The sequence below is a fragment of the Bactrocera neohumeralis genome, chromosome 6 (assembly GCF_024586455.1).
Source record: "Bactrocera neohumeralis isolate Rockhampton chromosome 6, APGP_CSIRO_Bneo_wtdbg2-racon-allhic-juicebox.fasta_v2, whole genome shotgun sequence".
In the NCBI taxonomy this organism is placed as follows: Eukaryota; Metazoa; Arthropoda; class Insecta; order Diptera; family Tephritidae; genus Bactrocera; species Bactrocera neohumeralis.
The window spans coordinates 9393612-9419094 of NC_065923.1; the positions used below are offsets into that span (position 1 = coordinate 9393612).

Sequence of the window (25483 nt, forward strand, 5' to 3'; positions counted from 1 at the left end):
AGAGTTAAGTGTGTTTAGACGATTAATGCAGGCAGAAATTAAGATTTTCCGGTGGAAATTATTACATTCTTCTAATTTTGAATATAATGGAGCAGATTTTAATTATGTTTTTGTACAAAACTTTTTGCGGGAACACAAGCATCAATGAATATTACAGTTTCCCAATAAGTTACTTATATATGTATATATATATATACATACATATGAGATATAAATATAAGTATATTTCTGTTAATCCTGAGGAGCATATGGCCACCCTCGTATTTTAAACGATAGAAACTTCAAAGGGAACTGCCATTTTCACTAGTGGGTGTAGATGACACTTTGCAATTTATCGTGTAAAGCAGATTTTAATTATGTTTTTGTACTAAACTTTTTACGGTTTTCATCATCATGGTAATTTATGGGTAGATCATCTACAATGCAGACGTAACACAATTAGTCATGTGAAATGTTTATACTCTTGCAACATGTTGCTGCAGAGTATAATAGTTTTGTTCAGCTAACGGTTGTACGTGTCATCTAGAACATAGCGAGATAGATATAGGGTTATATATGTATACTAGTGGATGCGGACACACATAACGCACATAACATAATTTTAAATTCCATTTGAAACTTTCACTTTTCAATATACAAATCAAGAATAAACTAATATTTCAGAACAGCAGTTTACACAATTAATATCTTTGAGGTGTGCCACCTTTCAACCAAAAATTCCCCAAATCCAAATCTAGGTACTGAATATGTGGACCACCTTATCTATAGTTGATTTCCGACCGAAAATAACGGTCAATGTATGGGATACACAATAGAAATTCAGAGAAAATCCTTTCCTGGCAATAGTAACTCTGTGTATCAAAATTGGGTTGAATCGGGCTAATACTTCCCTGAGTCCCCATATACCAAATAAAAAGATTTTCGAACTTCCGAGGGATTTTATACCGCATATATCGATCAATATGTGTGTTATCTAAATAAAATTGGGAGAGTGTGTTTTTCTTATATCCGTGCTCATTTGTGCTGAGAATTAATCAAATTTGGTCAAACCACGCTCTAGACCCTATTTAATTAACAAGCCTTATGTGCTTGAAGGTACTTCCCTGGCTTAAAACCTCGCAAGTTGCCAAAGTATAAAATGATTGTTATACCTGAACCTAGCTTTTCCTTACTTGTTATTTATGAGCTGCTTCAATTACATGGTGGACATCCACGACATGGAAATGTAACACATATTGGTTTCTTTGTAATTTGTAATGCTCCAAATTTTATTTATCTTGCAATAATTTTGGAGAGATCAGTGGAAGTACTTAAAACAAAAACAATGACAAAAAATGAAGGAAAGGAAAATTATGACAAAAAACAATAACAGAAAAATGAGGGAAACGAAAATTATGAATATTTTGCAGAAAAATCTAAATCAAATTTTAGACCTTCCGGGAAAATTCTAAATATGCCATTTAGGCAGGAAAAAGAGGTGGTAATAATAAACTATTCGTGGACACATTGATTCCTTTATTGGCTGATTCGAAAAATGTGGGCAAAAAATTTTCAATGTCAAATATTTGACTGTCCGTGAACAAGTGTCCAGAACCGGAAGAGCAACGCGGTCGACGTCAAAGGCATAAGATTCGATACCTATGCAATTTTGAGAAGGCCTTGCGTTCCAATTCGTCATTAGTTTATTCATTTTAATTGTTTAAAACATCTTTATTTAATAATCTGATATTATTGCTTTGAACACAACTTTTTACTACTCACATGTCAACATCCTTATCTGCGCTTTTATTGGTACGAAGACGTAGGAGGGAATTCAGTTCTTTCATTACATCGCTCCCTTTACGTTCCAGCTCCGAAAATAATTCTGTGTCGTCAATTTTATGTAGATCCGAACCACTTCGACTCTTTATGGAGCCAGATCTTTGAAAGAAAGGACAATATGAGTGTTATTTTTAGAGAACTCTTCATGGCACCTACCGATCGATGGAATCCACACTGCTATGTATATCGAAATCCATCATTAGATCATCTGAACATATCGACTCACAGGGAGAGAGAGTATCGAGAGATTCGGCGCGTTCCATTACCGCCTTTCGCAGCGAGAGCGGTGTGCGAAGACTCAACTCGATTGCTTGCTGGAGTGCAGTGCGCGCTTTCGATTGGCTCTTCAGGGAACGCATCGAACCTGTATTTTCCATAAGTGTGGGGGTCTCTGTCTTATCTTTATGCGACGTCAAACTATCCACCAGATCATGTGCTTCGCTGTTAAACAGTAACGCCGGTTGGTCAGCGATCTCGTCATCAATTAAATTACCGCAATCGGAAAGTGATAGCGAATGTGAAGCATGTGTTGGCGTTCCCGGTGAAATGGGACTACCCATTTCGAGTTCAGGTGAAATCTCATCGATGTCCTTCTCTTGCAGTTCTTCGTTTATTTTGTGTTTTTTCTGCTTGCTTGCGGCTTCTTCTGATTCCGTGCTGCTCACCAGACTATCCGTGGGAGAGGTCTCGTCGTCCAAAAGATAAGTGCTGCCGGCTAAAGCCATCTCTGCAAATTTCGTCTCATTAAGGGTATTATAAAACGATTTCGGCCGGTCCGGCTTATCAATATTTGCATTTTCCGTAGATGCAATGGTCGTAATGTTGGTTTCTATTGTTTTGAGTGCGGAATTGTTGTTTTCATTTGCTAAGTTATCCGTTAAGGAAGCTAAATTTGAAGATAAATAATTAGTATGGGAACAATAATGCTCGGTTCAATTATACTCATACTTACATAATGTACTAACTTGCATTTCGGTCACGATGCCACTTAAGTCATCGTCATTCAAGTCGACCGACATGTGTTTGAATTTTTGCAAATCGTTCTTCTCCGTGTCTGTGTCTTTATCTTGATGATTAAATCCCTGCAGTTTATTACTATCTTCGCTGCTAATACTGAGGCTGCTACAATCCTTTACGGCAAGAGATTCTCCGGCATTGCACCACGAGAGCATTATGGAGCTCCCTGGTGACGATGTTTTACTCGAACAAGTATTGATGTCCTTAAACTTCAAAGGCAAACTTGGTTTTTAGCCAACATTTTCATTTTAATTTTGATTTTGCTTGATGCGACTTACCCTGTTTCCTTTCTCTGAAGTTGAGCGGTCTAAGTAAAGCTTTTCCTCATCGACTCCTTCACTTTCCTCCGACGAATTCCGAGTTATGGTGCACTGTGCAGGCGCCGTAGTAGGGCGTTTTCCTTTAAAACATTTGCAGTAAATTGGATTGGAATATAAAAACACCGAAATATACATATGTGTAATAAGATGGCTTACCAATATCAACCTGTTTGATTTCCGGGTTGGCACTAGCGCTTCTATTACCGATAACACCACCATTTCGTTCATAAGTCTCTCGACTAAGTACCGTATTGGAACGCACAAGACCACATAGTGGAAGCGGTACTGTTTGGTTTTCGCTCGGTAGCTTCGGCAAAGCTAGCGGCTCTACGATAGAACTGGATTCACTCGATAAAGGGTCGTCCAGGTCACGTACTTCAAATTTGTGACGACCATTCATTACCATTTGCAAATTGCGCGGACGACTGCGGCTCCGTTTAGGCGAGGCTGTGCGTCCAGCGCGACTGCCACCACCGCTCGAAACCGAACTATCCAATGCCATGTCCATGCTGGCAATACCTGAATCCGCTGATATCTCCCGACTGCCTGAGAATCCACGCCGCGTGTTGTTTGCCATCTGCTTGGCCGTCTTCAGATCCATATGTCCGGAAGCGGAGTGTGTCACTGTGGCACAAGCTACCACTGTCAAGGGGTGCTGCTGCTGCTGGTTTTCCTTGGTACGTGCGCCCGCGACGCTGGTTGCCATGGTGGGCGATGGTGTGTAGATGCTGCTTGGTGTAGTCGGAGTTGTAGCACCCACACTGATGGCCACGGGAAACTCCGGTTTTGGCAAACTTACTGTGTGCAGTGTGAACTTCGAAAAACTGGCTGGCGGTGCGCGTGGTGTCGGACGGACACTATAAATGAAGGAGTGGAAGTGAAAGGGAATTTTCAATATATTTCTCGAAAATGTGTTTAATTGTTTATACCATATGGTGCGTGTACTCACATAACATTCGTGTGCATGCCCGTGCTGATGACATTTCGCGACTGATGCTGCTGCGCCTGGTGCCCCGGTTGATGGGTCCAAATGTTGGCGGCACTGCTGCGTCCACTTCCATAGCTGCCATATGTGTTGGGCTGTTCGAAAAACTGTCGCCGCTGATATTCGATTGTGCTGTTCTGACTCAAATTGAACGTTATAGATTTGGGTTGTGTTATTTTTGGGCGACCGGCCGCATCGCTGCAACTGCCCGACTCGCTAGTCTCATCGCCCGAAGTCAATGCCCTGCCGGCATGTGCACTCTTCGATCGGCGTTTCACTGCAAAAAGTCAGCACAAAGATATCTTAGTTTACTTGTGATTGAGGGCATTAGTTGCACTTGCAACAGTGCAGTCCCTGGACATGGTTTGTCTCTAGCACGTTTTATGGCTGCTTTTATTTCTGTGTGACTTTAAAATTGCTTTTATTGGCCTTTAGCCCAATTTGAAAGTAACACACTGCACGATTGCACTGACATTCGCAAGACTTGCAAGCTGGCAGACCTTGCAACATAATCGCAGCGCCACTCTTGGCAGCGTTCGCTCTCGCAAACCGCCAATTGCTGTTTAATTGAGTTCACGGACTTGTCACACCGTTGCACCGAAGTGAACGGCGACTTTTTACCAACGAAGCGGAGGCTGCGCGCGGGGCATTCGAAATAAATCGATTTGTGAGCATTCACAGGTGGTGGAAACAAATACGAACAACTAACTTGTGGTATGATTTACAAATGGCTTGGTTTGTTTTCCTCTCAATTACCCACCGATGGGTAAATATTTGAATGTTTAGAGACATTTTGTCGTATGTGTATGTGGTTAGGAAAGTGAAGGCAAATACGTTTAATGGTCAGGAATTGAGCCTTTCGTTTGAAAAAAAAACCAAGAAACAGTTCAAAGATGTATATAATATTATCTTTTCGGCTTATGGAAAGATTCGAAATAAATGTTGGTGGACCGGAATGAGTAACTCTTTGGTATTGAAACAAGGCGAATATCGCATTCGATGGAACGATGAGCCGTATGAGATATACGACGACATTGGCATAGTTCAGCTACGCTAGCTAGATCACGTCATCCGAACGGACGAAAACGCAACAGTTCTCCCTATTCGACGCAGTACCCGCCGGAGGAAGCAGAAGATAAGCAAGACCTCCACTCCTTTGAAAAGACCAGTTGGAGAAGGACTTAGTTTCGCTTGGAATCTCCAATTGGCTCAACATTGCAAAAAGAAGAAATATCTGGCGCGCTGTTGTTAACTCGGCTGTAACCGAGTACCGGTGTCTACGCCAGTAAAGAAGAAGAGGAGACTAAGTTTCAACGTACAGTAAATAAAACAACTGCTGTGTTCTAAAAGAGAAAGAAGCCTTGTCAAAGGAAAACAGCAAGCAGGGTTTGAACAGGTTAAAGTTAAAAAAATCAGCTTGCCTATCGTGGATTTATTTTATTGGCATCCACAAATTGTAGCACCGTCTTATAATAGTTATTTGTACATGCGTACATCAAGCACTTGATTGTGTCCCCGCGAATCTTTGCACGCGGTACCTCACCCTTTGTTCGTTATTACTAGACCTTCTACATATTTGCACTGCTGCACCCACTTACAGTTGCTGACAAGCGGTTTTTGTTGTCCATTAACTCCCACACCACCACTTCTGGCGTCGCTCCCATTGCTGCCGCAAGTGTTGTTGTTTTCCGCATTCTCCTGTACTTCCATGGGATAGTGCTGCGTTAAACCTGCCGATGCCGGGCGTACCATGTGTCCGCCGCGGTAACCGAACCGCGAAGCGACGCCAGGCAGGTTGGAAGGCGGAGCGCCACCACCGGCTGCCATGGCTTGTTGATTGGAACGCTGCGTCGTTGCGGCCGCCGCACCCATTTTCTCGAAGTGTATCTTGGCCAGCAGTTCTGCATTCGGTGAGTGTTGGCAGGGTTGTTTGCGGACGGTGGCGTAGAGGAGGAGGCAGGCAAAAAGACAGAAAGCAGCAAGTTTTTGGCGTGTCAGACATTCATAAGAGCGCAATAAAAATATAAGTAATTAGACTCCGAAGGAATAAAATGAAGTGTAGCGCAATGTGTGTATGTGTGTGCGTGCCCGGGTGTGGATGTGGGAGGTCATGCAAAAGTTTGGAAGGTGTATAGCGGTGTCGGTCGCACCCAAACACCTGTTGTGTCAAATTAATTATTTTGCAGGTGATTTGTTCCATTGAACTCTAAAGTAACCCGAGTTTACGTTCTACGTAAATTATTCATGCAATTCGTTGCACCACTAAGTCATTGCACTCACCTGCATTGCCATTGTCGTCCTGCTGTTGTTCGTCCGTTAACGTCTCCCCATCTATCACAGTTGCCCGTTTTGCGTTATCCTCACTAGGTGTGTTGCCGTCCCGTGTCGTTGTTGTAATATTGTTGCATTTGTCTTGTTTTCGTTTTCCATCGCCACCACCAGTCATGCCGCCAACGCCGGCCTCCAGCAATTTCTTGAACTTCTTCGGCGTCGTGTTGAGCTTCTTGCGAAAGCCGAAGGACATCGCCGTACCTTTAGTTTCGATGGCGCCCACTCCAGTGCCTGTTGTGGCGTTGGTGGTGCTGCCATGCTTCTTCGAATGTCGTTTGCTTTCGGCCTGTCCCTGTAAAGGAATCGCAAGTGTTATTACGTAAATTATAGTTTAACAGTGCACAATTCAGGCACATAACGAATGATCACTAACGACAAACCCGATTGTGGGTGCTTTGGGGTTTATTGACTATTTTAAACGCGATTACAGTGGCAACCATGCGCTTAATTCGATTATTTGGGAGTGTATGGCGTTGTGGTTTAAGTTTATATACACATACATAAATATTTCGGAAAAATTATATTGGCTAGTCGAAAAAGTCGTTTCGTATTTAAAAAAAAAATAAGTAAAAGTTTGATTAGTAATACGAAAAAACTTTTTCGACGACGAATATTTGTGTTCTAAACCAGCAAAAACGAAACCAAAACTCAAAGATTGCATCTGCAAAGTGTTGGTAATATGCTTTATCTAAGGATTGGAGTATCAAAAATTAAATACGTCCTTAGTTGACATAGGTCGAGACTCCCATTTTAGTAGTAGTAAACGCATTTACATAAAGGATATTTGCATCTCTAGCGTATTTCTATTAAGCCAGAGTATAAATATTTTGCCTTTGTAGGTATGTATGTTTCCCACTTTACCTAGAAAGCCGACAATATGAGGAGAATGAGGCTTAGTGTGTGCTTATCCACCGTAAATAGTAAGAGCCTCTTGGTGTAGCTAATGCCTCACTATTTTATATATATGAATGAATATGCGCGTATATATTACCTTTGTATAATAATATAGACTAGGGTGGGATGAAATTTTGAAAGACCGAGCGCTGTATGTGAACCTTTGAATTAATTTTGAAATCACTCAAGTACATAATTGCAAAGGCTTTAGTTATGGAAACTGACTTTTCTTCTTTTTGACTTTTCTAATAATTCACACGTATCTCACATTCAGTTCTCAAAAAGCACCCGACCTAATGCGACCTCAAATGGATGTGCGTTCATTTAAGCAATACATTCGCAATCTTTTCACAGTTAAGGTGGGGACGGTCTTGGGTGTAGTGGTGCCTGCGACTGGCGGCGTGTGTCACGTCACTTGCGTCAATACGTCAATTATTGTAAATACGATGAATCATACGCAATCTGAGCTTGTAACATGGCTGCTGAAATCAAAATACATATATGAACCGTTATGGCCCGGTAACTGCTTAAACAGTCTTGTCAACGGGAAGTTAATAGTATTTAAGCAGATCAGTTGTAAAATTTGAGGACAAAACCGCCTGTTATATTCCACAAATACAACGCACAAATGCGGCGCAAATGCTTTCTAGGTCCACAGAAACAGCGAGGCAAGTGTGGAACGCAAAGCAAAGTGGAAGCCTGTGTATACTAGTGTTGCGGTGCGCGGAGCCCGAAATTGATTTGTAAAAAGGGTACAAGAGTCTTTGTCTATTTCATACTTATTGCACTGTGCAATTTATTTGAAGCGTAAGCGTGGGAAATGCTTGAGCAGCGTTATGTGTGATTTACCATTATGTCGCCCTCGGTTAGTGCCTGCGTCAATTGAATGACTTCAGCGTCGTTATCATTGATTATTTCCTCTTGTTGTAGTATTTTGTCGGCGAGCTCCTCGTATGTGTCGACTGCGTCTTCTAAGTTAATGACGAGGTTCTCGCATTCATCCATCTTGAATGCTGGCCTTTCAGTTTTGCAGCCCCCAGTTTAGAGGGTGGGCTTTCGTCTGCGCGCTGATGCCCCTCTGCTTGCCGTTGGTCGCCGTTTTGAGCACTTCGTAGACCCAACGATGTAAGTAGATAAATAAGTAGTTTGTCAGCGATACAAGTTTTCACTTATTGCTTGAGGAAAAAATTTACAAACTAAATGCTGTGAAACATTCTATAGATCACTGGCTTATTAAATTGTGTACACTTGAATGAACAGCAGGTCCGATTTGGATTTTCACTTCGCCAACTGCACCTCACTAGCGCACTTTGTTCACTGCTTCGGCGAAAGTCCTTGAAAATAAGCACACTCCTTGATGTCTATCCACACTTTGCAAGCACTTTTTGGAAAATTCGCAAGCTCACACTGAACGCACTTTGCTTTCGAAAATTAATTAATTATTGGTTTTTACAGTTTTTTTCTTTTATATATATTTCTTTAGATTTGTCTGTCTTTTACTTTTCCAAATTGATTTTCACAACTTTGCTGCATTTAATGCCAGCGTTACAGCGGTAATGTTTGTGGCAGCGAAAACTCTGCGAGTTTTCCTTTCGTTTTCCATTGCACGGTCTTTTGTGTTGGCCGTTTTCTGTGGAAGTCATTGTAGACGGACATGCGCACTCGTGGCGAACGGTGTTCGTAACTTTTCACGTTACTGCAACTGTCAAGCGGTGGTTGTTGCCCTGGCGATTGTGAGTGCGGGTATCCTGCCGCAACGAAACAGCGACATCTACCGGTATTTTCCTTCTATAACTTAGGGGTAGTTTATAGGGTGATTACCGGGAATGTGGAATTCCTACTTGCCTATTTGCCGAATTTCTTGTCATACAAATGGGAATGCGAATAATGCTTAGGGTTCAGAATAAGACATAACAACAATCAAAGGATGATCCATTTCGATTTGATACTTTTTTAAAGAAAAAACACAGAAACTTCAGATTTAATAGGAAACGTTTATTATCATTCAAAACAACATTCCATGGCATTTAATTTTTGAAGATTCTCTCTTTTAAGTCTTAGCCAAAGCTACGTCTCAGGTGGCCCGTTTTTGAGTCCATTTTCGATGACTCGTTCGAGCATGTCGACTCTTCAGACTTTACATATCCCTACAGAAAAACGCCTAACGGGATGATATCACACGGTCTCGGTAACCAAAAGACCGCCCCAAAACATGAAACTATCATCCCACCGAAGTGTTCTCTCAATAAATTCAGTGATTGATGCAATGTGAGAAAAGTGTTGCCGTCTTATTGGAACCAAATGTCGACGAGATCACGAGCTTCAATTTCAGTCATCAACTAGTCAGTTTTTATGGCGCGATAACGTTCGCCATGACGCTTACGTTCTCACCGGCATCATTTTTGAAGAAATACGGACCGATGATTCCACCGGCCCACAAACCCCACTACACGGTTAGTTTTTGTGGTTAAAATGTCATCTCGTGAATCATTTCAGGTTGCTCTTCGTCTCAAATGCGCAAATTTTGATTTGGTTTACATACGCATTGAGTTGGAAATGGAACTCATTGCTGAACAAAATTTGGCTCGTAAACGTCGGATCATCTTGAAACTTTTCAAGAGCCAATGGAGCGAAGCGATGTCACTTGGGAAGGTCGACTGACTTCAGTCAAGTCAAGTCGTTTCGTACGCCAGTCCGTGAGTGGTTTACATTCTGAGCTACGGCCGCTGTATACTCTTTACGGTGTGCAAGACGTGGTCTATTCGGTCGAATATTATCCAATAATGAATGAAGGGTCTCGAGATGGAATGTTGCGAATAGTAGATTATGTTGACCATAAGTGGAGCTAAGAGCTCGCGAATTTTCGTAATACAATTGAAAGATCTGCAGACGTTGTTCAGGCGTAAGTCTTTCTATGGTGAAATCCCAAACAATTCTGAACATAAATAACTCGAAAGCTTGTCAAGACTCACGCGTGAGCTGTCAAAACAGTCTTTTGAAAAAGTACTAATTAGATAACTTTTTATATGGTGAATAATTTTAAAAAAGTATACCGTTGCATCTCGAAAAATATTTGGATGAAAAACAGGATAAATATTGTTCCATAGACAGCATCACAGATATAAAGCCCTCAAAAAATATTATATATCGAAGAGAGAGTTAAGATATATTAAGAATGTGTCAAATTCAAGCATTAAAAGAAAATTTTTGTCTTGCTTGATGTAGTACCTAAGTTTGGAACGTACAAGACACGACCCCAGAAGCAAAGCTTGGCTTGGATCATTTTCAGACTCCTTTGAGTTATTTCTAAATTCAATGTTTCGGCCCAATCACTAGTTATAGTAAAAAAGAAAATATATATATATGTATATATCTGTTGAATCCCAGTAGACTGCGAGAACAAATTGTCACGAGCGACATCTCAGCCACAGCGTGACCCCGACTATTAAATCTCCGGTAATGAATACAATTACTTTGTCAAGTAAATTGCGATTTTATAGTCACTCACCTGCATATAGTCGCTGCCTTCAACCGTTAGGTGTTCGCTGCCGCTTAACCTTTCACTGTTTCCATCGACATTGTCAAGTTCAGCTGCATTTTCGACACCAATAACACCAATATTGACTTTGCTCACTTCACTGTTTATTAATTGCCCTTTTTCGGTGGCATCCAACCGCTGTTGCTGCCACTTCGGTTGATAAGCATATTCCTCATGTTTCGCAGCTATTTCGGCGTTATTGTTGGCGTCGGGGGCAACCGTGTCGCCAGCAATCTGTTCCTGTGGCTGCGACGGCAAATGAGCCACACAATGTTGTTGATTTTTATGAGCACCAACGGCGGTTTCTTTATTGGTGTTGTCAACTACAATAGCCTCGGTAGCATTATTATGGTTGTGAATACCAAACAACTGCTCGCCGTCGTCACTGTCATCGTGCCCGCGCCAGTGCTCGTCCTCGTCCCCGCCTTCGCTCTCGTCGTCATCGTCCGTGGTGCTGACAACGGTGCAATACTCACAGCCACTCACACTGCTGTACACAATTGTCGAAGTCGTCGCTGTCGTCGTTGTCAGACCATCAGCGGCATGGGCAGACAACTCGGCTTGTGAAGTAACACAATCTTGCTGTAACCTTTCGGTATAACTTTCTGTGCCATTTGTGTTTGTTGTTTGTTCGCTGTTTGTTGTCCATTGCTGTGATTTGTTTTCACTACTTTGCTGCGTTGATGATTGCTTTTGTGTTGTCTTCGATCGTCTTTTGTTTCTACCCTTCTTCTGGCTCTGCTGCTGTCGCTGGTTTTGATTTTCATTTGAATCTTGGTCTGACCGTGTGGCGCCGACAGTTGTTGTATTCGCATCATTATTCCCCTTCGTTGGCGCTAGCTGCTGCTTTGTTGTTTTTGGCTTCGTCTTCCGCTTCTTGCCGCTCACGTAGTAATATTCGCATAATTGATTTCCATGCTCGTCCTTCAGCGCAATGTATTCGGTGCTCTCAGCAAATTTGCTCCAAATGTGGTTAGCCGCCGCCAAGTCCTTTTCCGACAGCGCTATTGTGAGTACGGACGGGTGCTTTGAGACACACTTGCCCATAGGTGCTGCCAATGGTCCGGTTACTTATACAAGTCGCAAATCAGCTGTGTGGTATTGTTCGGAGATGTGTTGCTGGGCTATTGGTTCTTGGCAACCTACTCTTTGCTTCATAAGTATTCAAAGAGGCTTCTTGTTGTTGTTTGCTGTTATTATTAAAATATTACAGTGGCTATTTCGCATTGACCCCGCAATTTCCTGAGTTGTTGTTGTGTGTTGCTCGTATCAGCAGCACTCTTCAAAGTCTTCAGTGCAGTTTTGGCTATCGAATCAGAAGCTTTTGCGCCAATGCAACTTTCTGATTATTTGGAGTCTGCAATTGTGTCTATCTATTGCATAAGCCTTCTATTTCTTTTCGATGTTTGTGAGAGTTCCTTCGTTACAACTGTCAGTTGTCCCGCGTTCCCCCAATTTGTTGGCATCTACCGCAGAATGTTTGAACTGTACATTGGCTCCGCAGCGACGACCCACTTTCGTAGCTGAATTTTGACAGTTATGATTTTTGGCTGCCGACGGAAGCTAATGTCCCGGTTGCTGAATGCTGAGTCCACTGTTGTATGATTTTTGTGCCAGTTATTGCTGTGGAAGCTGTAAAACAACAAAAGTAAATATATGTTTATAGTTTTGTATATTTGAAAGAAAATTTCTGAAATGATAGAATCATTGAGTTGAAAGGTAGGAACTGAGAATTATAAAATAAAAGAGCATAGCAAGCTAGGAGTGCTGAAAATTCTCTGCTAATTCCGTCAGATTGTTGCAATTGACCAAAAAAGGCATTTGCCTGTTGGGTTCTTTTTTTGAATGTGTTTGAGAAAGGACTTTGAATATGTAGAGTATGTAGACAGCGCACACATGTCAAATATAGACCACACTTACAACCACGCACACCTCACCTGCGACCCCACTAATTTGCATAAACATTATTAACAGGATCGATGTGGCAATTAACACGTTGCAAAGACCCACGAATGCACAAGCACACACACACACATGCAAACATGTGTCCTATAGCAATTAATCAGCAACAAAGAGCCGTCTCGCCGCCGATGTGTAGGCGGAAAGAGTCTAGCATAAACAGCTCTTAAAAATTCACCAACAACAATGGCAATGAATTCGCATGGGCAAGATCAATGAGCGCGGAGGAGGACGCTGAACTCATTGTTGCTATAGCAACTGCAACACTGCTGTGCGGTGCTTTGCGGCACATCTTCGTAAGGGTGTAAAGGAGTGTACCTACCCACGCACACATGGTCTCACACATGTACATTCACTTGACGTCGAACAACATTTACAACGTCTGAATATTACTCATACGCACCATCAAATTACAGTAATCACACCCACATGCAAGCACACACATATATAAACACATATATATGCAATTGTACTTTATTGCACATAACTGCTGCCAAATGTGTAAGCACGCTTCGCTTACAAGCTAGCACTTTGTGTTTATGTAACCGCAGGGATGCACTCGTCAGTCTTTATGCAAATAACTTTAATGGATAATAATTATTGATCAAATTTTATTATTACGAGCTGTGTTTATGCGCCGAATGGGACTGTTGAAAACAATTTTCTTCAAATTAAATGACTCAAAGCATTATCGTAAACTTTGTGAAATAATAGCGAGGCTTTCGAACCTGTGCTCCGCAAAAGCCATAAATAACTACAACTGTTTGCTGACAATATTGTACGCATTTGTTACCCAACATGTATACGCCCAGGCTATAACTGTATTTTAGTTCAAACAGAATATGAATTACAATTTAGAAACCTGTTTTGTGAGAAACTAACTACTTTTTTATCCATAAGGTCGTTTACTAAGTAATTTTGTTTGATGACAACCGCTGATCTTACTGAGCATTTTCGCTGTCAACTTCGCATTTAATCGCCTTACCGATATGTATTTGAACGGTAAAAGTAAGGTTTGTATATACAAAGTTTCTTAATTTTTTTGTAACAGTTTTTAGTTGCCGCCTTATCAAAGATGGAATATCGAAAACACTATTTTCAGCATACTGAACTTTTTTGCTATCAAAAGGATCACGCAAGGCGAAAATTATGACCGAACGGCAATGCCAAAATTAGTTTGCAAAATTTCGTTCCGACAATTTCGATCTTGAAATTGCATACGTCCTGGAAGGACTTTTTTATAGTAGTGCGGAACTTTAATTCACTAAACCTAACCTACTGCCAACTAAAGAATCTCTCTCGAAACCACCAGATAAGGTATTACTACGTTGGTTTGACAAAACATTTTACGTCTATTCTATAGCACGTACGGACTGACGGCTATTCCGTTGTTACTGTCTTATGTCATGATGGAAGTTGCCATTTCGTGAACAGCTTCCACTTGTCGCAGGACTGGTACATAAATGAAGTAAAATTTTCCACCGTTAAACTACCACCTAGTGTAGGTAGGTAGGTAGGTAGGAGTGCAGCCCTATCGGGCTCAATTAGCACTTGCTGTGCCATTTTGATACACTATTCGTAGAACCTCCTGCATCTGCTATTACGTTTCACCTTCTCTCTCAAACCATTTTGAAGTTTCGATGAACCTACTTATGTCCGATATGCTTTTGGTGGAAATCCATTCAAGGTTTGGTGCTTGGTGGATTCCGAGTGTTTTGTGTCGGATCTGTGCTAGAGCTGGGCATTCGCAGAGAAAGTGGAAGATTGTTTCCTTGTTTCCTGCTACTCCGCAGCCACGGCAGTCATTGGTTCTTTTCCTGTCATATGTTGGCCACAATTGTTTAGTTATGACGCATTTTGTAATGTTTTTCCACGTTGTTGTTTGCAATTTGCTGAAATTGTTTATTGATCTCTCCTTTTATCGATCCTAGCGGGCTTGGTATTAGCTCCGCCTTGGATTCATTGAGGAAAGCTCCTGCCTTTGCCAACTCGTCTGCTTTTTCGTTACCGAAAATGTTCCTGTGGCCGGGAACCCAGATCAAGTTTAGCTGGAGCTTGTCTTTTATTGAGCTTAGTGCTCTCTTGCAGTTGTGTAGTTTCTAACTTTTCAGAGTCTTACGAACTGACGGCATTTTGAAATTTGTATAGGTAGCCTCTGAAGCACCCATGCCCACTTAATATTTGGGTTGGGCGGAAATCCATGTGCCCACGTTGTCTAGTTATTCACGTATGGATGTCAGGTATAATTCAGTGGGTCCACCTTCCTTTGGTTGAGGTTTGCCACCTTTGCTGCTATATAGTTATGCTCTTCTTTTTCTCCTTTCTTTTTTGATTTCTGTAATTGGCGCCGATAGCTCATATAACCTCGTGAAATCGATCTCCTAGATCCTAGGACTATGTAGCTAATATGGTACTTCAGTACTTCACTGGATATAGTTCGGAAAGCACTTGTTACTCTTATTGCTGTGAGTCTATGTACCGTGTTTATTGGTCGGCATACGCTTGGAAGGAAAGGATTATTGAAGCCGATGTGCATAAAATGAAGTCATGGGTTGAGGCAAATCGTCGAATAAAAACTCGAGAGATTGCTGAAAGTTTAAAGTTGTCTAACGCTACCGCATGGGTTCCTCATGTTCAATGAAATTTGCTTCGTCATTAACGATTGTGATTTTCTTATCAAACGTTAAAGAATTGATTAATTTTCAGAGCGCATTGTCACAGATAACGAAAAAGGGTTATTTACAAGAATGTAAAGCGCAAGAGATCATAGTCTAAAAAGGGTGAAGCATCTCGAATACTTCGAATGCCGATAGTGACCAAGAAAGGGTTATGTTGTCAAAGGGATTGAGCCTTTGATCGACATTCTGAAGAATATTGTGACAAGGGGGGTCTGAATTAATCAATGGAACGTTCGATGGCTCGGCGAAAGCTTTTTAAAGATCAATTGAATATGAAACCCGCGCAAACCAAAAAAAAAAAATCAATAATTTCATAGAGATTTCCAACAATTTACGCTAAGTAGTTATTTTCCAACTTTTAGCGCAAAGCAACGAATGCAAGTTTTGCTCCAATATCCCGCTCAATTTCTACAAGGAAAGCCTGAATGCCATTGCTTTCAATGCCAGTCAATCGTTCGAAAATTGGCATTCAATTTTCTCCTTTGGTGGTGTAATTACGCTGCTAAGGTAAAAATTAAATTAGCCCGTGGAAATGAAATGCTCAGCTGCGCAAGCATTCCACGACGATTCTTAGAAATTTATTGCGCCAAACCGCACTCAATGACATCTACGGCGCTGTGTTTATTCTAATTTATAATTCACTTGCCGGCGACGCAACCACTCCCTGGAGCGCCGTAGGGTGGCGGATTCAGAAACACATATGTATGCGCACCAGCCGAGATTTCTCATACGAGTGCGCCCCAGTCGAAAGCTTCATGCTGAGGCCAACTGCCGCTAATGGCGCCGCAAGAATCTCATAATCCTGCACCCAATTTACGATGTTTTTTGTTCCGCTTATGTGTTGTCTCGCTGCTGCCTTCGACGTCTTATTAATCCACCTTCGTATTTGTGCGCTTATTTCGAATGAGTTCGTCTCCACATCGGAGTTAGGCCAAAAGCATGCTCAACTCACCTTTGCTGAGGTATGCTATGTTATGTTAAAGTATGTGGGTAATGCGCAAGGAAAATCGGCGAATTTTAGTTGCTAGCCATCAACGGTGCTTTTTGTGTATGTATGTATGTATTACATGCTCATGCATAAATGAAGACAGCCATGCATTATGGGCACCGAGTCTTATTATTATTTTTTGTTTATCGTAATAAGGTAATTTGCTAACGGTAATGTTGCATGATTGGCTGAGTTTCGGTTGTACTTATCTAGCAACAACAATAATGGCAATTTGTTGTAGGTGAGCTCAGTACACGAGCGTGTGTTTTGCAATTCGTGGAAAACTGGAAAATCGATTAAAAGTGAACTGAAAGGATCCCAGAAAAGTGCTTTTCTTTTTGGAGCCATTCCCTTTACTTTCATTTGCCTCATTTTAATTATGTATATATTTTTATGTTTCTTGATGAGGTAGCTACTTTTTTGTGTCTGTATGAGCCGAACAGTAATTTGTTTTTGGAATTCTATATTCATACAAATGTATATTTTTTATGTATTTTTAGATCTTTTTTCTTCTTGTTTTATCATAAGCAGACATTATTCGGTTTTTGTGAATATGAGTCGAAATTTTTATATCCAAAATGAACTTACTGATCCCCGACAGCGATAACTTTTACAGGCACTTCCATTACTTAATGCTTGATTGTACAGTTAATGCACGTCTGATTCATCTCACGATCAACTAAATTGAAATGTGAGTCGTTTAAATGCTAATTACACAGAAAATTGCTAAAAGGTTACACTCGCTTGCACACAAGACATTGAGATTTATGATTATGGTCCAAGTTCCACGCTTGAATACGTCGTGTTTTGTTAGGTACTACATACGGAGGTTGGCATATACGTACTATATATATGTACATCTGAGAAGAAGAAGATACTCTTTACCAAAAAATGTTTTAAAGAATACCTGTAGATTGTGAGAGACGTTTTATGCGAGGGAAAGATAAAGATAAAATATAGTCAGAGAAAAGTATTTCATGAAAGATCTATGGATTTATCTCATTTTGGTAGCGATACCTGTGAACCACAATGAAGCGAATGCTTCAGAGTTGCAACGCGATGAACTCAAGCATACTAAATGTTATGGAGAAGGCACCACGGTATTAAAATATCGCATTAACATACTATAAATGTCCTACTAAGTATAACTGTGGGACAGGATTTCAAGCTTTTTACGCACAGCTGCAAACGAAACCATTGGTTTTCGGGAAAGGCAAAACAACAACTGGTACAATGAAAATTGCCGTGTCGTACCATGCAACGTTACAATCCACAGCCGTGGGATGGGATAGATAGACAAACAAACAAAGAGACAGGCCGAAATGTATGAATTTGAAGAGCTTTGCAAGCTTGCCGACAGGGGTAATGCTCGAAAATTCTATCAAAAGATGCGTAAGGTTTCAAAACCGGATCACCCTCTTCTAGAAACCTCAAAGGTGATCAAGTGACTGATGCCCAGAGCACACTGAAATTATGGAGGGAACAATTCTCCAGACTGCTGAATGGCAGTGAAAGCATAACACCAGCAGATGCTGAACGCGATTCCATAATCAACGGACGTTCCATTGCCCGACCATGAAGAAGTTCGAATAGCAACTATCCGTCTGAAGAACAACAAAGAGGCGAGCGCCGATTTATTGCCGGCTGAGCTATTCTAATACGGCGCGAAGAACTGAAAAGGAGCATGCATCATGCTTTTTATAAAATATGGTCGGACGAAAGCATGTTCGACGATTGGAATTTAATTGTGCTCTGCCCAATTCACAAAAAGAGAGACCCCACAATCTGCGCCAACTGCCGTGGCATAAGTCTCCTAAACATCGCATATAAGGTTCTATCGAGCGTATTGTGTGAAAAATTAATGCCCACCGTCAACTAACTGATTGAACCTTATCAGTGTGGCTGTAGGCCTGGAAAATCTAAAACTGACCAGATATTCAACATGCGCCATATCTTGGAAAAGACCCGTGAAAGGAAAATCGACACACACCACCTCTTCGTCGATTTCAAAGCTGCTTTCTACAGCACGAAAAGGAGCTGCCTTTATGCCGCGATGTCTGACTTTGAGAAGTAAAGTCCTCTCTCGACGAACAAAGACCAAACTCTTCAAGTCATTCATTATTCCCGGTCCTGTTATTTGGTAGAAAGGCACAGGCGATTAAAACATCTGATGAGTCGGCATTACGAGTTTTCGAGACAAAGGTTCTGCGGATGATTTATGGACCTTTGCGTATTGGCAACTGCGAATACCGCAGTCGATGGAACGATGAGGTGTAAGATTATACGACGACATTGACATACTTCAGTGAATTAAAAGAAAACGGCTAGGCTGCCTAGGTCATGTCGTCCGTATGGAATAAAACACTCCATCTCTGAAAGTATTCGACGCAGTACCCGCTGGGGGAAGCAGATGAAGAAGAAGACCACCACTCTGTTGCATAAGGAAGAAGATAAGCCTAACATAATGGCAAATATCTATTTGCGAGGTCAATACTTTTGTTGATTGCCACTCCCTGCATAGGTCTATACAACTGTAAGAAATTTGAATTGAACGATCGGCTTTTCATCGGTTCTTATTTCGGTTCCAGACACCTTTCGAGTGTTGAAGCTTTTAATTCACATCCCCATTTCATCACTTTTTGATTGACGAAACAGAAATAGATTCGCTGCAGAATGCATAGAGAACGTAAACCAGTTATGGTCCGCATTCAATCGAAAACCCACCAGTTTGGCGCTAGCCTCATGTTCATGTATGTATGTGCCATATGTTGGATAAATATGTGGTAGTTCGCGTGTGCGAAGCTTGCCGGTGCTACTCGCGTGTTATTGTTTTTGGTTTCTCTATGGGCTGCGCTTACGAACGTGGAAAGAGAGAAGCAGATAATGATAATTAGCTCATTGGCGATCATCGTGTACAGAAGTGTGCAAAAAAGTGTAAAGTTAGACTGCTGCGCTAGTCGTTTTTGCTTTGGCGATTTCTTCATAAAAAAATTATATGCGCGACGTAATTGTGTTGTAAAAACAACTTTCAATTAAATTTCTGCTCAACTTCTGATCGTTAACGTTTACTAAATTATCGCTGGCTAAAATTTACCGACTCCAAATTTTTGAGAAGTCGCGTGAATGCTTATATGCGAATATTAGGGTGGGCAAGGGCTTTCTTATAAGTTTTTCAGTTTAATTTCAAATATAGTATAGTTTATCAGTCATATAGTTTATAGTCAGACTATAGAAGCCATTAACCGTCATTGTGTCTACTACAAAGAAATGGGCTTAAATCGCGATTATGGCAAGGCCTAAAGTAGTAAAAATAGTTCTTGTATTACTCATCGAACGACACTGAGAGAGTAACATGACATCAGTTGAACTTGTGGTCGACTAGACTCTAATTATTTCTTAAATAAAGACGCATTATAGCGCAGTAGCTCATTGGAAGCTTCAGCATTAGCATTTAAGAATGCATCACAACAGTTTCTTATTCTAAAAAACTGGTTTCTGAGGTAGAGGCGATAGCGATCACCCTATCATAAGAATATAATGGAGCTCGCTGGTAAGTGCATACTGTAAATGTGTATGGAGTAAGTAACTTATGATTTTATGTTGCGGAATAGTCGCCGCGCCGGCCAGGTGAGTCAAAAGCAACGAGTTTTGCTGAGCTGTGTGCAGCAGTTTAGCAGGCACTGAAGCACTGGAGGTGTGTGTGTGTGTGGGTTTGTTTTTGAAATTGCGAATCGCAGCAGTGGCTCAGCCGTAGATCGGCTGGAGTCAATGCATCGGCGAACGCGGCTGTGGACAGTAGTGAATATTGTGTAAGATTACACTTTGCCCGACCGCAAACGGCGCGCGGTCTGTGACACAGCTAAAAGTGAAATCGTGCAAAGCGGGCCGTCAACACAAATGTGCGCATAGCCGCGACTCAGTACAGCATCCGCGCAGCACTGCTACAGTAGAGTTAACGCCAGTGTAGTGCCCGTACCACCTGTGGCTACATGAATGAAATTGAGTTTTCGAAGTCGTGAATTTCTATTTGAACTCGAAAGATGCGCTTCCATTCGAAGACGCTTGTTATTTAATAAGTACACGCAATCAATTAACTGTAAATCGTGAAAGCGTGTTAATAAGTGAATCTAAAGTGGAATAGCGATAGTTTTGTGTGCGGAGGAACGTGCCCAGCAGTGTCCAACAACCGGCGTCATGAGTGCTGCCATGGAGGGGTCAGGCGAGGTCAACGCCGTTGATGAGCAGAATAATAAGATCGATGCAAGTGTAAGGCCAAGTTAAATGGAACTGAAGCAAATAAAGTAGAGTTGTTCAAAAGCGAGCGGGAAAGCGTTTAAAATAGCAAAGTATATATCATACACACATGCAAAAACATATTTGTGGAGAATATACGCGATTTTGCTGACACACTTCAGCTCAGAGTACTTACAGCAATTTCGACTAAGTCTGTCCGAAAACATATTCACATTTTCACGCTCAATTTTATGTAGACGTATACCCAGACCTAGCTTGCTTAAATAAAGCATGTGCAATCTGCCATGCAAGGTGTACAAATCCATCAAGCACTGCAACAACTACAAAGACACGCATCTGCCGAGTGGCCCGCTTAAAAGACATACCAAAGAAGTAACCACAAAGCCAGCCACACACGCTGGCCTCCACTGCAACTCGCAGACATTTTTGTTTGAAATCTCTACTTTCAAAACACAGCAAAAGCAAATAAACAAACTGTTAGCGCAGCCACTTAAGCTGAGTTATGTCTTTCTTATGTGCAACAGCACTACTGGCGGCGCATGTGTGTGTGTGTATGTGAGCACCTTCTGCACTATTTTTGCTTCTGAGTTATGGCACTTTGGAGCTGCGAGTGAACTGAAGGTGTTTGTCGTTTGTTGTTGCTTTTTTTGTTTGTTTTGCGTCTTTTGCTGTGTTTCAGTAACCAGTTGAGTGACTAAATCGAGTTCAGGGTACAAAAAGTCAGCAAAGCGGCGCTTTGGCTATGGGATCAATAACATATTGCATTTAAGTGGTTCTCAATTAACAAAGAAACTGGTTGAAACGCACTTATCGTGCATACGAGATCACTATCGCAGAGGTCTACAGCTATTTTAATCGGTGCTGAGCGGCGCACTATTCGCTGTTTTCAATACTAGTTTGTAAACTAATTGGCCGACTTGGGGCCTTGATTATTCGCAGTGTAGGAAAAGTACCAGCAACTTGTAATGCAAAATAATTCATTTTAGAATGACGACTTAGACGCGAAAGGGCAGACTAAATAAATATTTTTACATGTATTAGTGAGCATGTCGCAGTGCAGGTTTGCTGGAGCAGTACTCTGCTACTTCAGAGGCAGCGGTGTCGAACCCCATAATTAAATAAATTAGAAGTGATTTGTATAATGATTTCAAATAATATATATTAAGAGAGTAATATTTACCACATTTTATATGATTGAGGCAGCTGTAATACGAATAATATATGCAACAGCGACAATGTGTAACGATTTCTTATCTTACCTCTTATCAGCAGGCAAGTGTCGGGGTTAAATTGCCGCTCGAAAAAGATGAACAGCGCAACGCAGAGAGCAGTGAAAAAGCGCCAAGGACGACGCATACTACTATTGACGTGGATGGAGACGACCCCAAGCAGCGTAGCTCGAATGGCATCCAAAATGGCACAGGTCCAGGCTCTTCAAATCAGCAGCTTTTAGCTGACGAAACCACAACTAAGTCTAAACTACTTTTGGTGGTCCTCACAGCGAGTACCGCAGTTATAGTCGTCGCGTTGCTGTGGAGTTTCTTTGGATGGAAAAGCGGTCTACCAGCATTGGTTGTCGCTATAATTGTTTTATTGCTAGTGACATTGGGCTGGCGTTGGTTCTATATAGCGGCCGTAACTTCTCAGCGGGATATTACGTGAGTAATTAATTCTCTAAGCTTTCATTTCTAATGAAATTTCTACTCTTGCTTTCGCGTCTCATTAGCGCATTATGGGCCTACATAAAGCTACTCTTGCTCATAAAGCGATATGAGCGCAGTAACGTTTCTATAAGTGATATATTTCAAATGAACGTGTCAAAGTACCCAGATAAAACTGCAATCATTAGTGAGACGCAGTCTTGGACATTTCGGCAACTGGATCAGTTTGCCAATCGCATTGCAGACATATTCCACAGTCACGGCTACAAAAAGGGCGATGTGATTGCACTTATGCTGGAGAACCGCGTCGAGTTCGTCGGCATATGGTTGGGCCTTTCGAAGCTTGGCATTATAACGGCACTTATTAACACCAACCTCAAGGAGCGCTCACTAGTGCACAGTATTACCGTGGCAAAATGCTTAGCTCTAATTTATGGCGAAGACTTTGCGGAGACTGTGGAGAGCGTTGCGTCTGAAGTTTCAGCAAAATTATATCAATTGAATAATGAAATTAATAAGGCAGTCCGAAACTCAGCAGAAGATTTGGCCACCTTGATGAACTCATCCACACATGTCACATCGCAACCGAGCACCATTCAACACCCAAATCATCACGACAAACTAATGTATATTTACACATCCGGCACCACTGGTCTACCTAAGGCTGCGGTAATCTCCCATTCCCGGTATGTTAAACTATCCAATATGTCTATGAGTTTATGACGATGGCTTACGAATGTCTCACATCTCAACTAATATTTGCAGGTACCTATTTATAGCGGCGGGCATTCACTACGCCTTGAACTTCAGAAGCAAAGATGTATACTACACCCCCCTGCCGCTATACCACACAGCCGGTGGAGTTATGAGCATGGGTCAAGCGCTACTCTTCGGCTCGACCGTCGCTATTCGGAAAAAGTTCTCAGCTTCGGCATATTTCAGTGACTGTGTGCGCTACAACTGCACCGTAAGCCAAATCAAATAAATAAGATACCATCTCCTATAACTTAATTTATATGTCTCCAGGTAGCTCAATATATCGGCGAAATGGCACGTTACATATTAGCCACGCCCCCAACGGAATATGATCGTGCGCACAAAATTCGTATGATTTTCGGTAATGGGATGCGTCCGCAAATTTGGTCGCGCTTTGTTGAACGTTTCAACATACCAAAAGTGGGTGAATTCTACGGAGCCACAGAGGGAAATGCCAATATTATGAACAACGACAACACTGTTGGCGCCATTGGATTTGTTTCGCGGATTCTGCCACAAATCTATCCAATATCCATAATAAAAGCGGATCCCGACACTGGTGAGCCCATACGTGGTGCCGATGGTTTGTGTAAACGCTGTGGCCCTAACGAGTCCGGCGTATTCATTGGCAAAATAATCAAGGGCAATCCGTCCAGGGAATTTCTGGGCTATGCCGATGAAAGTGCGTCTACGAAGAAAATAGCTCGTGACGTGTTTAAGAAAGGTGACATGGCATTCCTATCAGGCGATCTCTTGACATCTGACGAACGCGGTTACCTCTTCTTTGTGGACCGCACCGGCGATACGTTTCGCTGGAAGGGCGAGAACGTGTCCACAAGCGAGGTAGAAGCTCAGGTCAGTAACATGGCCGATTACAAGGACACAGTCGTATATGGCGTGATGATACCGCATACGGAAGGACGCGCTGGTATGGCGGCGATTTATGACCCACAGCGAGAAGTGGATCTCGAACGCTTCGCGCGGGATATGTCGGAAGCACTGCCAGTCTATGCCAGACCGCAGTTTTTGAGATTCCTAACTAACATTGACCTCACCGGTACATACAAATTGCGTAAGGTGGACCTGCAGAAAGAAGGCTACAATCCGAATGTCATACAGGATGAGCTTTACTACAGAACACCTGCCGGCAGATATGAGACATTAACACGTGATATATTCGATAGAATAAATAACGGTGAAATTCGGTTTTAATTTACTTAAATTTAATTTCGTAAACTTAATTTAGTTGTAGACAGTGTTATGAATTATAGAATATGAGTATTCCTAGAAATATAAACTAAAGGCAGTTTTGTGTAACTGTAATCGCTACTATGCATGTGAGTAATTTAAGTTACACTGATTTTGCATAGTGAGTCTAAGTAAGAAGGGCTGAAAACGAATTAGATATCAAATCGCTTACCATTTTCGAGTCAAAATTTAATAAACCATCAGACTCTTAGTCAATTGAGTCAAAGTTCTTCCGTAAAGTATATATGTACCTGTGTACGTAAGTACAGATCAGTTTGAGGAGATGTGAAGGGCTGCGTCTACCGGCTGGGCTTGCAATAATTAACCGCAAACGCAGGCGAAACGGATTCCGTTGACTTCCTCTTCTAATTTATTTTCAATCTAATTAAATAATGGCTCGAAGCAATGCGAGCAGTTAGCTCACCTGCAATATGAATGGCGCTTCATTGTAATAATACGAGTGCAGTTTGACTTTGCACCAGAAAAAAGAACACAACAAGGAAACTATTTCACTTAACTGCGACGCACTTTGCAACTGGGTCACAACATTCATCGGGACACGAATAAAAGCGCCATTTGTGTGCCATTATTATTTCAAGGTATAAATAAAGGCCATTAAATTAAAGGCTTTCAACATTATTCATATAATCGCACGAAGGGAAGGGGAAGACTAGCTATTAAAACCTAAAAGCATTCAGCAAGAAGCAGAAGGAAGATAAACGAGGATGGATACAAATTTAATATGGTCCACAATCACTTAGGGCAATCAACATGAGCGCTCGTAAACAGTGTATCAGGGTATACTCGTAGAGACAGGTTCCTACAGGGTTTGTCCGGAACGCAATAGGACTGAGTTTCTTCTGAAGCGTCTGTACTTTGGAGCGTGCGCGTACCGACTGGATTCGGCTGGTCAGTTGTCTCTGAGCTCCTGGAAGGTCAGGACAAACATTTTCGTGCGACGTGTTTCTGTGAGTGGTGCAAGCCGAAAATGCAGCCTTCGTCAGACTTGAGGTACGCGATTAAATTCTGTGTG

The 25483-nt window shown here is 41.7% G+C and overlaps 2 protein-coding genes across 12 annotated transcripts in view; one reads left to right on the plus strand and one right to left on the minus strand.

Moving 5' to 3' along the window:
- LOC126763114 (uncharacterized) overlaps window positions 1-25483 on the minus strand; it is an 81112-nt gene that overhangs the window by 30735 nt on the left and 24894 nt on the right. For 6 of the 8 annotated variants that reach the window (XM_050480344.1, XM_050480343.1, XM_050480350.1 and 3 more), the window contains exons 2-10: window positions 10877-12538; window positions 6424-6766; window positions 5742-6044; window positions 4108-4420; window positions 3315-4015; window positions 3117-3238; window positions 2774-3047; window positions 1978-2707; window positions 1762-1920 (exon numbers count right to left, since the gene is read on the minus strand). In XM_050480344.1, the coding sequence (XP_050336301.1) occupies window positions 1762-1920; window positions 1978-2707; window positions 2774-3047; window positions 3117-3238; window positions 3315-4015; window positions 4108-4420; window positions 5742-6044; window positions 6424-6766; window positions 10877-11953 (4022 nt within the window). In that variant the 5' untranslated portion in view covers window positions 11954-12538. Of the gene's footprint in view, window positions 1-1761; window positions 1921-1977; window positions 2708-2773; window positions 3048-3116; window positions 3239-3314; window positions 4016-4107; window positions 4421-5741; window positions 6045-6423; window positions 6767-8217; window positions 8476-8561; window positions 8958-10876; window positions 12539-25483 lie in introns of those variants that run through there. The other 2 variants (XM_050480351.1, XM_050480346.1) reach the window with 2 other exon arrangements.
- LOC126763116 (long-chain fatty acid transport protein 4-like) lies at window positions 20289-24666 on the plus strand. Of its 4 annotated transcripts, none has more exons than XM_050480352.1 (5): window positions 20289-20797; window positions 22055-22443; window positions 22512-23132; window positions 23212-23413; window positions 23473-24666. In XM_050480352.1, exons 1-5 carry the CDS (start codon window positions 20726-20728, stop codon window positions 24412-24414), a joined length of 2226 nt encoding a protein of 741 aa, XP_050336309.1. In that variant the 5' UTR covers window positions 20289-20725; the 3' UTR covers window positions 24415-24666. The 4 variants fall into 4 exon arrangements, with proteins under 4 accessions (XP_050336309.1, XP_050336310.1, XP_050336311.1 ...); XM_050480353.1 differs by having other exon boundaries at window positions 22058-22443; XM_050480354.1 differs by having other exon boundaries at window positions 20289-20791; window positions 22058-22443.